The 12,715-nt window shown below is 57.8% G+C and overlaps 1 protein-coding gene and 1 long non-coding RNA gene across 2 annotated transcripts; one reads left to right on the forward strand and one right to left on the reverse strand.

The window, feature by feature from the left end:
* Positions 1–902: 902 nt before the first annotated feature.
* On the reverse strand, positions 903–8,084 carry DAZAP2 (DAZ associated protein 2). Its single transcript, XM_069878986.1, is given in 5 exon segments — positions 903–2,394; positions 4,644–4,886; positions 6,007–6,072; positions 6,075–6,133; positions 7,963–8,084. Coding segments are annotated over 5 exon segments (510 nt in total). The 5' UTR covers positions 7,976–8,084; the 3' UTR covers positions 903–2,265.
* Positions 8,085–9,972: 1,888 nt separating this feature from the next.
* On the forward strand, positions 9,973–11,732 carry LOC138732389 (uncharacterized). The gene is made up of 3 exons (XR_011339272.1): positions 9,973–10,043; positions 10,989–11,069; positions 11,684–11,732. It is a non-coding gene; the product is annotated as an uncharacterized lncRNA (long non-coding RNA).
* Positions 11,733–12,715: the final 983 nt, after the last annotated feature.

Consider the following 12,715-nt stretch of genomic DNA (forward strand, 5'->3'; position numbering starts at 1 on the left):
CAACACACCTGCACTCCCTCTGCAGGGCAGTTCCTCCTTTAAGTCAAACCCGAAAGAAAAACACCCAGAGGAGGAAGTTCACGAGCAGCAGCAAAGAGGAAGTAGGTGAAGAAACCCGAAGGCTCTCGATAGGCAGGAGCTGGGGCATTATTGAAGTTCTCATGCAAATCACAGAACAGTTACGGTTGGAAAAGACCTTTAAGATCATTGAGCCCAAGCATCAACCCAGTCCTGCTAAGTCTACCACCCGACCACGTCCCCAAGTACGACATCTACTCATCTTTTAACCTTCAGGGATGGTGACTCAACTACCAACCTGGGCAGCCTCTTGCAAGGCTTCACAACACTTCTAGTAAAGAAATTCCTCCTAATAACCAACCCAAACCTCCCCTGGTGCATCTTGCGGCCCTTTCCCCTTGTCCTGTCACTGGCTTCCAGGGAGAAGAGGCCAGCACCTACCTCACTAGAACCTCCTTTTAGGTAGTTTTCGAGAGCGATGAGGTCTCCCCTCAGTCACCTTTTCTCCAGACTGAACAACCCCAGTCCCCTCAGCTGTAACTCATAAGGCTTGTGTGCTAAACCCTTCTCTGTTCCCCTTCTCTGGACACATTCCAGCATCTTGATGCCCTCCTTGATGACCTGAGGGCTGGAGCACTTCTAATATGAGGACAGGCTGAGAAAATTGGGGTTTTCAGCCTGGAGAAGGCTCTGGGGAGACCTTAGAGCAGCTTCCAGTATGGAAACGGGGCTCTTGATCATGGAGTGCAGGGAGAGGACCTTTGAGGTCCCTTCCAACCCAAACCATTGCACGATTTTTGTAGTGAGGGGCCCAAAACTGAAGCCAGGATGGATTCGAGGTGCGGCCTCACCAGCACTGAGCCCAGGGGAAATCTGCTCCTCGATTCAAATTTTCAAAATAGTCTTTATTCTACTTTTTGTTTTAGTATAAAAAAATCCACGAGTTAAGTGCACCACAGTGTACAGAGAGAGACAGAACGCTGCGCCGTGATAACAGTCAGTCGGATGGTTACACACAACACAGACAGGACACAGAGTTAGATCAAACTGAAACCTCGAGATAAAATATATTTGAATCTGATCTTTTTCTTCATAAAACAAAGCAAAAAAAAAAAGAAAAAGCAAAAAAAAGAAAACAACAAACCCAAAACATTGAGGATCCCTGAAATGTTCTCTAAACCCCGCTAAGACTTCATTACACCCCACTCATTTTGAAAGTATGCATTCATTAATCCCCCACTAATCAAGCTGACTTGTTGTTGCTGACTGATGGTTGCTGCGCATCCCTGGGGAGATCCCGTCAAGCAGAGAGGAACGGGGCGCGGAGCAGCCTCAGCATCCCAGCTCTGCTCCTACCAGGGCGGCTCCTCCTTTAAATCAGACCCAAATAAAAAAAAAAAAAAACAAGGAGGAAGTTCATGGCATGGCAGCAAACCTTTGAGGAACCTTCAGGAGTTTGGTGGTCGAGACACCGGGTTCAGTGGGAAAGAACAGAGGTTGGTTTATGGAGCATGGTTCTACAGCCTAGTTAGCATCGAACGGCCTGTTCACACAGGAGCTGCGCTGGGGTCCTGGCACCAAAGCGCAGCTTCGATCAGAGCTAATGTGCAAAGAAATCCAAGAGTACTTGGAGTGTAGAAACCCCTCCCAATGCCACGCGCCAGCGGCAAACCTTCTGGGAGGGAAGCGACGGGCGAAGGTGAGCGCGGAGTGCGTCGAGGGATCCGTTCCGGAGTGAGGTCAGGAAGAAAGAAGCGCCAAGGTGCCCTCCCCGCCAGTGGGAAGGGAAGTTTGCCCTTGCTTTTCCACCCAGCACCTTGGCTGGGGACACTCGGGCAGTCTGGGGCTCCGGCACGGCCGCGGAGGGAAGGCGGCACTGGATGGGCTCCCTCGCCCTCCCCAAAGCCAGCACGCAGGCAGCGGATTAGCAGGAACTCAGCGCTGCGGGATCGCTCCCGTGAAACGCAAGGAACAGGCAGGGCTGCTGCACTCACGCTCATGTTGTGCATCGTTCCCCCCTTCCCCATGTGAACGGAGGCACCGCACTCATGAACAGGGAGTTTTGTTTCACTTTAAAGTGCCTGCAGGGCCGGGCAACGCACCGGGAAGAGCCCTCACCGCCGCGTGTCTGGCCTGCGACTTCAGGTTAATATGGACTAAAGCAGTTAGGTGGTGAGCAGTGCTGACAGGATGGGATGTCGTTCCTTACACACATGTAGCCCCCCCTCGCCCCCTTCCCCTCCTCCTTCACCAGATGGTGTAGCCACCGTCTGAGCCTCCCAGGAAGAAGTTTCCCTTCCGCTGTGTCACCACGACGTTGGCTCCCTGCATCACGGCCAACTGGGCGGCGTTGGGGGGACAGCCGGGAGGGGGGGGCTGGAAGAGAGGGTAAGGAGAGGGGTATGAGGTCAGTGGAATCATGGAATCATTAAGGCTGTAAAAGCCTTCCAAGATTATCTAGTCCAACCATCAGCCCAAGCCCACCGTGCCAAATAAAACTCTGTCCCCAAGTGTCACGTCCACATGGGTTTTGAACCCCTCCAGGGATGGGGACTCCACTACTGCCCTGGGCAGCTCTGCCAGGGCTTCACCCCTCTATCAGGGAAGGAACTGTTCCCAAAATCCAATCTAATCCTGGTGCACCTTGAGGCCATTTCTTCTCATCCTATCACTTCTTACTTGGGAAAAGCAACCACCTCACCCCAACCTCCTTTGCAAGAATCACAGAATCATTTGGCTGGAAAAGACCTTTGAGACCACTGACCCCAACCATCCCTGTCCACTGCTAAACCACCCCTGAGCAGCTCATCCACCCAGCTTTTAAACACCCCCAGGGATGGAGACTCCACCACTGCTCTGGCAGCCTCTAGTCTAGTGCCTGACAACCACTTCCATGGAGGAACTTTTCCCACTATCCAATCTGAAACTCCCCAGGTGCAATTTGAGGCATTTCCTCTTATTCTATCCCTTGTTACTTGGGAAGAGACCAGCACCCACCTCACTACAACCTCCCTTCCAGGGGCTGCAGAGAGTGATGAGGTCTCCCCTCAGCCTCTTCTCCTCCAGACCACACTCTCCCCCAGGTCCCTCAGCCGCTCCCAGAGCCCCTGGGCTCCAGACCCTTCCCCAGCTCCGTTCCCTTCCCTGGATGCACTCCAGCCCCTCAAGGTCTTTCTTGGAGTGAGGGGCCCAGACCTGAACCCAGGATTTGAGGTGGGGTCTCACCAGCACCAAGTGCAGGGGGACGATCCCTTCCTTGAGCAACGAGGTCTCCCCTCAGTGCCACAGTGGGAGCTGGCACAAAGCCACCTGGACCAGAGGGATGCCAAAGTCTTCTCCTCTGTGTCCCTGTCTCTTGCTACTGAACAAAGCTTGGCTTTGAGCCCCCTCACCCACATTGCTCTGAGAAGTGGTGGCTGCCCCATCCCTGGAGGGGTTCAAGGCCAGGTTGGATGGGGCTTGGAGCCCCTGATCCAGTGGGAGGTGTCCCTGCCCAAGGTAGGGGGTTGGAACCGGCTGGGCTTTGAGGTCCTTTCCAACCCAATGCATTCCAACATTCTATGAAATATTGAGCAGCAGAGTCCTGGAGCTGAACAAAAACACTTGGCTCCTCGGCCGAGTCCTGCCCTCACTTTTTGGATCCAACAGCCCACCTGGTTGACCCCAGCCTTTTACCCAGGCAAAGGAGCTGTGGACCTTCACATGTTTGCAGGTATCACTGGAAAGTCCAGGGGAGTGGGAATCTCCTGCGGCTCCCCTGGAACACAGGAAGAGCCCAGGTCTGCCTTTGAATCATAGAATCATGGAATCACCAGGTTGGAAAAGACCCATCGGATCATTGAGTCCAACCATTCCTATCAAATACTAAACCATGTCCCTCAGCATCTCATCCACCCATCCCTTCAACCCCTCCAGGGAAGGGGACTCAACCCCCTCCCTGGGCAGCCTCTGCCACTGCCCAGTGACCCTTTCCGTGCAATATTTTATCCTAATGTCCAGACTGAACCTGCCCTGGCGGAGCTTGAGGCCATTCCCTCTCATCCTGTCCCCTGTCCCTTGGGAGAAGAGCCCAGCTCCCTCCTCTCCACAACCTCCTCTCACCCAGCTCTCTCAGACGCTCCTCTTCTTCTCCAGCTCCCTCACCACCTTCCTTGCTCTTCTCTGCACTCGCTCCAGAGCCTCAACATCCTTCTTGTGCTGAGGGGCCAGAAGTGACCCCAGGATTCGAGGAGCGGTCTCCCCAGGGCCGAGTCCAGAGGGAGAAGAACCCCCTGGCCCTGCTGGCCACGCCATGTCTGATCCAAGCCAAGATGCCCTTGGCCTTCTTGGCCACCTGGGCCCCTGCTGGCTCGTGTTCAACCAACACCCCCAGGTCCCTCTCCTCCAGGCAGCTTTCCTGCCAGACTTCTCCTAGTCTGGAGCTGCTCAGGGTTGTTGTGCCCCAAGTGCAGGACCCGGCATTTGGCCTTGTTAAACCTCATCCCATTGGTCTCAGCCCAGCAGTCCAGCCTGTTCAGATCCCTTTGGGCCCAGGGCCAGGCACTGCACAGCCCAGCAGGGCTGCCTGTCAGCCTAGCTCCCTAGCACGGGAGCACGCAGGGTTTTGGGGAGACTTTGGTACTTACCGGAATGCTGGCAGTTCCACCGGCCCCAAACCGTGCTCCCGCATCGAAGCCGCCTTCAACCAGGACCGTCGAAGCCGGCGGATAGACGGGTCCCACGGGATAATAAGCCATTGGGACTGAGGAGCCGATGGGACCCACAGCCACAGACTGGGCCACAGGCAGGAAGACAGAAGCGCCTGGATACGCCGCAGACATCGTCGGTACGGTGGCAGCTCCCAGGGGCACGAAGCTGGGACGGTAAAGCTGGGGGTAAAAAAAAAAAAGGAGCTGCATAAGTAGGTTTTGAGACTTTTAATTCACTGCATCCAGGCGTTCACTCAGCACTGCTGGCCAGGCACACATCCCGACACAGCCTCTCACCCTCCCGCTTCCATCAGGGAACCCCCTCCTCTGTGCCAGGGCTTTGGGGTACAGAGAAGGACACCCAGCATCGCTGGAAAGAGCACTCCGTCCCTTCCCGTGAGAATCCAACTGGCAGTGATCACCGCAGGGGTGCTCTACACTGTCAGTAAGCTCAATTTGTCATCTTAATATGAGCCAGCCGTGGCCCAGGTGGCCAAGAAGGCATCCTGGCTTGGATCAGCCATGGGGTGGCCAGCAGGAGCAGGGAAGGGATCATCCCCCTGCACTCAGCGCTGGTGGGGATGCACCTCGAATCCTGGGTTCAGTTCTGGGCCCCTCACTCCAAGAAAGACCTTGAGGGGCTGGAGCTCGTCTGGAGAAGGGAACGGAGCTGGGGAAGGGTCTGGAGCAGCTGAGGGACCCTGGGGGGTTGGTCTGGAGAAGAGGAGGCTGAGGGGAGACCTCATCACTCTCTGCAGGTCCTGAAAAGGAGGTGGGTGCTGGGCTCTTTTCCCAAGGAACGAATGATGAGATGAGAGGAAACAGCCTCAAGTTGCACCAGGGTAGGGTTAGATTGGATACTGGGGGAAATGTCTTCACAGAGTGGTGAAGCCCTGGAAGAGGCTGGAGTCTTCATCCCTGGAGGGGTTCAAGAACTGTGTAGATGTGGCACTTGAGGACAGGGTTCAGTGGTCACAGCACGGTTGAGCTGACAGTTGGACTGGATGACTCGAGAGGGCTTTTCCAACCTTAATGATTTGATCCGGTGGGTCTTTTCCAACCTGGTTATTCTATGATTCTATGACTTTATGATTCTTAACTCACGGGGAGGCTTTCAACACCGTTTGCTCTTTGAGCCGATGACTCAGACCTTGGAAAAGGGAACCTGGGGACGAATTGTGACCCAGTCCTTCTGACAGGAGGGAAATTGCAGCTATAAACTCGCTCAGGGTGATCAGTTTTCCTGCTTTGGGAGGGGCCCCAGGAGAAAGCAAAACCTTCGGAAAGGTGTCCCGCCTACCTCAGAATAAGCTGGAGGGGCGTCCGTGTAGGGCGGTGGCTGAGCCAAGGGCACAGTTGGGGGGTAGGGTAGACGGCCGGGTTGGCTGGAGACTGGACAGGGTAGGAGGGCTGGGTGGGATACGGTCCTGCAGGAAAAGAGGAGACGTCAGCCCGGGACGCAGCGAGTTGAGTTTTCAAAAGCCCCGTTTCCCAATCATCACGTGAGCAGAAGGAAGCGTCCGCTCCGGGCACAGCGAAGGCACAGCCCGGCCCGGACGATCAGCCAAGCGCAGGCGCCCAGCGAGTGCTGCCCGGCCTCCGGTTACAGCAAAACCAACCCGGGCGCTGGATCATCCAGTGCCAGAGGTGGGAACAACGGGAAGCAAAGGAAAAATGATCATAAACAAATCATCCTGGGCCAAAGCCAGTGCTCAGCCTTGCAGACTCTGAAACTGGATGTGATCCCAGCGTCCCTGTGCCCTGATGGTTCTGGGGGCAAGGACACGGTGGCCATGGGGCACTTCCCTGGCCCTGCCGGGAGGAAAGTGCCCCCCCTTTATGGAGCTGGGGGGTTAATGGGCTCTGAACGCAAGCACTTCCTCTGGGATGGGGACAGGCTGCTGGGGTCACCCCCTGCCTCACAGCCAGGATGGACCTCGTGGGGCCACAGAGGCAGCGGCAGCACCCGTGGGTGCCCCCCAACCCACTGCCCTAGCCACCCCCCCCCACCTGGGCTCACTAACGGGGTCCCTATAATAAGGGGGTCTTGTCCCCAAGCCCCTCCCCCTATCACCCAGAGGGTCCCTGGTGTCACCCCCCCACCCCCAGGCAGCAGGGTCCCCACGATGCCACCCAGTATGCCCCAAACCCCGGAACAGGGGCTCTCCCACCCCCCAGCCCCATGATATCAAGGTGGGGGGACGAGGGGGGGCGCGTTCCCACACCCTGCCACGAAAAGGGGTCCCTTCTGCCATCACATGGGGATCCCCTACATCAGCAGGGGCACCTCCCCCACCTCAGCACACCCTTCCGCCAGGAATTGGGGAACCCTGATGTCACCCAAGTGTCCCTTTATGTCCCGTTGACACCCTGAATCACCCCAATCCGCTCCCATTGACACCCAGCGCCCCCAACTCGCTCCCATTGACACTCAGCGTCCCCCAACCCGCTCCCATTGACACCCTGTGCCCCCAACCCGCTCCCATTGACACCCTGCACCCCCCAACTTGCTCCCACTGACACCCTGTGCCCCCCAACTCGCTCCCATTGACACCCTGCGCCCCCCAACCCGCTCCCATTGACACCCTGTTCCCCCAAATTGCTCCCATTAACACCCTGCGCCCCCCAACCCGCTCCCATTGACACCCTGTGCCCCCCAAATTGCTCCCATTGACACCCTGCGCCCCCCAACCCGCTCCCATTGACACCCTGCACCCCCCAACTCGCTCCCATTGACACCCTGTGCCCCCTACCCGCTCCATTGACACCCTGCGCCCCCCAACTCGCTCCCATTGACACCCTGTTCCCCCAAATTGCTCCCATTAACACCCTGCGCCCCCCAACTCGCTCCTATTGACACCCTGCGCCCCCTTCTCGCTCCCATTGACACCCCGCGCCCCCCAACTCGCTCCCATTGACACCCTGCACCCCCCAATCCGTTCCCATTGACACCCTGCGTCCCCCAATCCGCTCCCATTGACACCCTGCGCCCCCCAACCCGCTCCCATTCACACCCTGCACCCCCCAATCCGCTCTCATTGACACCTTGTGCCCCCCCCGCTCCCATTGGCCGCCCGGCACCCCCGGCCCCGCTGCCATTGGCCGCCCGGCTCTCGCGCGCCCCCGGCCCCTCACGCGCGGTCTCGCGCTGCGGCGGCGCCGCCCTTAAAGGGGCCGCGTCGCGGGGGCCGGCGGAGCCGGGCCCGGTGGGTTCGATTGGAGCGGGGCGGGGCCGGCGGGGAGACGCGGGCCTTGCCTTTGCCGTTCATGGCGGCGGCGGCGGCGGAGGTGGAGAAGGAGGAGGAGGAGGAGGAGGAGGCGGCGCTGGGTCCCGCTCTGGCCGCGCCGCGCGCTTCCTGCTCGGTGTCACCGCGGGGGCGGGCGGCGGGGGGCAGGGGGCGGGGCGGGGGCGCGCGGAGTGACGTCAGCGCGCTCTTAAAGGGGGCGCGCGCTCTTTAAAAGGGCGGGAAGGGGGAGAAGGGAGAAGGGAGAAGGGAGAAGGGAGAAGGGAGAAGGGAGAAGGGAGAAGGGAGAAGGGAGAAGGGAGAAGGGAGAAGGGAGAAGGGAGCCAGGTTGTTTCCACATCTGGATCGGGATAAGAGGAAGAGGGGGAGAGCTAGTGGGGGGAGGAAGATGAGGAGGGGGAGGGCTAGTGGGGGGGAGGAAGATGAGGAGGGGGAGAGCTAGTGGGGGGGAGGAAGATGAGGAGGAGGAGAGCTAGTGGGGGGGAGGAAGATGAGGAGGAGGAGGGCTAGTGGGGGAGGAAGATGAGGAGGAGGAGGGCTAGTGGGGGAGGAAGATGAGGAGGGGGAGGGCTAGTGGGGGGGAGGAAGATGAGGAGGGGGAGAGCTAGTGGGGGGGAGGAAGATGAGGAGGAGGAGAGCTAGTGGGGGGAGGAAGATGAGGAGGAGGAGGGCTAGTGGGGGAGGAAGATGAGGAGGGGGAGGGCTAGTGGGGGGAGGAAGATGAGGAGGGGGAGAGCTAGTGGAGGGGAGGAAGATGAGGAGGAGGAGGGCTAGTGGGGGAGGAAGATGAGGAGGGGGAGGGCTAGTGGGGGGGAGGAAGATGAGGAGGGGGAGAGCTAGTGGGGGAGGAAGATGAGGAGGGGGAGGGCTAGTGGGGGGGAGGAAGATGAGGAGGGGGAGAGCTAGTGGGGGGAGGAAGATGAGGAGGGGGAGTGATAGTGGGGGAGGAAGATGAGGAGGAGGAGGGCTAGTGGGGGAGGAAGATGAGGAGGAGGAGGGCTAGTGGGGGAGGAAGATGAGGAGGGGGAGAGCTAGTGGGGGAGGAATATGAGGAGGGGGAGGGCTAGTGGGGGGGAGGAAGATGAGGAGGGGGAGGGCTAGTGGGGGGAGGAAGATGAGGAGAGGGAGGGCTAGTGGGGGGGAGGAAGATGAGGAGGGGGAGGGCTTGTTGGGGGGGAAGATGAGGAGGGGGAGGGCTAGTGGGGGGAGGAAGATGAGGAGGGGGAGGGCTAGTGGGGGGAGGAAGATGAGGAGAGGGAGGGCTAGTGGGGGGGAGGAAGATGAGGAGGGGGAGGGCTTGTTGGGGGGGAAGATGAGGAGGGGGAGAGCTAGTGGGGGAGGAAGATGAGGAGGGGGAGGGCTAGTGGGGGAGGAAGATGAGGGGGAGAGCTAGTGGGGGGAGGAAGATGAGGAGGAGGAGGGCTAGTGGGGGGGGAGGAAGATGAGGAGGAGGAGGGCTAGTGGGGGGGGAGGAAGGGGAGGAGGGGGAGATCCGTTTGGGGTGAGGTTGAGGACAAGGGGTGGGGGGACGAAGAGGACCCGGGGGGGTCCTGGGGGTGAGCCTGGTGTTGGGGAGGCCCCCAGGGGTGAGGGGGGCTTCAAGCAAGGCCTGGGAGGGAGTCCCAAGGGTGAAGGGGTCCCGGAGTAGTGGGGGGAGGAGGTGGGGGGCCAAGTAGCGTCAAGGAGTGGGGGGGGGGCCCAAGCAGTGCCTGGGGGGGTCATGGGTAGGGCCTGGTACAGTGGGGGGGTCCCCAAAGGGTGAAGGGAGGCTTCAAGGGGGGTCCCCAGGTAGAGCCAGGGGGCGATGGGGCTTCAAGTAGGGCTGGAGAGGGCAATGAGGGTTGCAGACAGAACCTGGAGTTCACCCTGAGAGGAAATCTTGGGCTGGGGGGGGCATGCAGGGTTCCAGCATTGAGGGGGGACCGTAAGCAGGGTCTGTGGGAGCGGAGTGGGGGTGCCCAGCAGCAGGAGGCTTCCCCGAGCCTGGGATGGCACTGGGGAAACTGGTGGGTGAGGGAGCCCCCGGCTCTCTCCCGGCTTCCTCCGGAGCTGCACTCTGCGTTCATGCATAAATGATCAATGGGACTGGTGGGTAAGCTCCAATTATTGTTAAGCTTAATTAAGCCTTAAGGACTGTAGGAAGCGTCGGCAGGCAGAGACGCTTGTTAGCGGGGACTGCGCCAACAGTTGGCAACTGCAGCCCGAGCTCCGGGTTACGTTGGTTCTTCTAAACAACATCCTTGTGGCTGTTGGTACAAGCCCCGAGTCATAGAATCATAGAATAACCAGGTTGGAAGAGACCCACCGGATCATCGAGTCCTCCCCGGGACACCATCTTCTGCCTCCCCATGGCAGGGAGCCCCTCAGGACCCTCCTTTGGTGGGGCAGCGTCTCACCACGGGACCTGCTGGCTTCAGCGTGGAGACCACAACACGTGCATCTCCTTTGTGGAGTGACTGTGGCCTCTTCTTCTCGCCGTAAGCGTAGCCAAAGCACTGCCAAGAAGCTGAAGATCGTGAAATCTAGCGGGAGGTGTCTCTGCCCATGGCAGCAGGGTTGGAATTAGAGGATCTTCAAGGTCTCTTCCGACCCAAACCATTCCATGATTCGTAGGTTTGGGTCGGAAGGGACCTTAAAGCCCATCCAGTAGCAACCATACCCCCAGCAGATCTGGCACCACAGCATGAGAGCAAGCGTTGATCTGCAGCCTCCCAGCTCTGACCCAGCACTGGGGGAGCTCTGGAATGGTTTGGATTGGAAGGGACCTCAAAGCCCAGCCAGCTGCAACCCCCAGCAATGCGCAGGGCCACCTCCCACTGGATCACAGGGCTCCAAGCCCCATCCAGCCTGGCCTTGGACACCTCCCTGGTATGGGACGTGCCATATATTATATAATACACATTATAACAGTTACCCATAGCCATATGGCTACAGAAATTGCAGGTTAGGACCAGTAAAATGAGTGCAAAGGTGACATTAGAGGGTGTCTCTCCAGCTGGGAAGCATAGTTAACTTACCTCACCTGGACAATTAACAGATGCTGATGTCTTGGAGATGCCGTCTGCAGCTCTAAACCAGTGGCTTGACTTTTCATCCACTTCATTGCTGCTGATGGCTGGTGAGCCACCTAGAATCGTGGAATCACAGAATGGTTTGGGTGGGAAGGGACCTCAAAGCCCATCCAGTTCCACCTCCTGCCATGGGCAGGGACACCTTCCATTCGATCCGGGGCTCCAAGCCCCATCCAACCTGGCCTTGAACCCCTCCAGGGATGGGGCAACCTGGGCCAGGGCCTCCCCACCCTCACAGCAAAACCTTTCTTCCCAAGATCTCATCTCACACTCTCTTTCAACTAAGACCATTCCCCCTCAAAAACCGCTTGTCCCATCCTGCCCTCCCTGATCAAGAGCCCCTCCTCAGCTGATGCCATCAGGCATGTGTGTTTCCCAGCCTTGCTCTGCCTCCCTGTCCCCGTTCCTCCAGCAACACCACAGGAGGAACCTCAGGAGATGCAGGGCAATCAAAAACCTCTGTGGTCCAAGCCTCTCCTGCTCCTGTTTTGGGCTGCATTGGTGAGCGTGCGTGGGCAGCACTCTTAACACCAGCCTTGCTCAAAGCTCTGGAGTCCACCTTGGCTTAAAAACCTCATAGTGCTGAAGAAGGAGGGTTCTCGGATAACCTTTAAGGAATTTAGGATGAGTTATGAGACCTAAAAAACACTATAATCATCAGTTGCAGCTGTCACCTGCTGAAGATGGATCTGCAGTTGGAGGCCAGGAGCAGGATCAAGGCAATCCAGCTGTTCCAGGTTAAAAAACGAATATCTCAGGATGGAATGAAAGGGCCACCACAGAGATACTACCTTAAAATGGAAACTCCCCCTTTGTTGGGATTTCAATAGACTTTTCTGGCTGCATTTTGCCCGGACTTTGAGGGCACAACTCTCTTTTCCAAGATTCTTTGCAGGCATCTCAATCAGCGCTATCATTGTTCTCTTCCCTCTCAAAGTGAGTATCTCATGAATAATGTACCGCCTGCCTGATGAATATGCACGTAGCTGGTGTGCTGGGAGGGCTTCATCAATTATTCATGCCCAGAAAATGTTCCTCACCTTCCAACTGTGCAGAAACGGTGGAAAAAAAAAATATTTACCCTTGAAAGATGGAGGGAAGAAGGATGGAAAACTGCCCAGGGAACGGAGAGCGGGGTGGGCTGGGGTTCCGTGTGGGAACAGTCAAGCGCTACGGTGATTTATGAGGGGGTGAACCCAAATGTCTTCACAGCCCCAACCCTGCAGAGCCCAGAGCTCACTGAACAGCTTGAGATTCACAGAATAAAATCATGGAATGGGTTGGGTTGGAAGGGACCTCAAAGCCCAGCTAGTTCCACATCTTTGCTATGAGCAGGGACACCTTCCACTCAATCAAGGGCTCCAAGCCCCACCCAACCTGGCCTTGAACCCCTCCAGGGATGGGGCAGCCACCACTACTCGGAGAAACCTGGGCCAGGGCCTCCCCACCCTAACAGTAAAACATTTCTTCTCATCTCAATCTCCGCTCTCCCAGCTAAAAAATGTTCCCCTCATCCTTTCCCCGCCCTCCTTGATCAAGAGCCCCTTCCAGCTTTCCTGGGCCCCTTTCCAGACTGGAAGGTCACTCTAAGTGACCACAGCCTTCTCCAGGCTGAATAACCCCAACTCTCTCAGCCTGTCCTTCTACAGGAGAAGCTCCAACCCTCAGATCACGTCTGTGTCCTCCTCTGCAC

This window comes from Phaenicophaeus curvirostris, chromosome 30 (genome assembly GCF_032191515.1).
Source record: "Phaenicophaeus curvirostris isolate KB17595 chromosome 30, BPBGC_Pcur_1.0, whole genome shotgun sequence".
NCBI classification, from domain to species: Eukaryota; Metazoa; Chordata; class Aves; order Cuculiformes; family Cuculidae; genus Phaenicophaeus; species Phaenicophaeus curvirostris.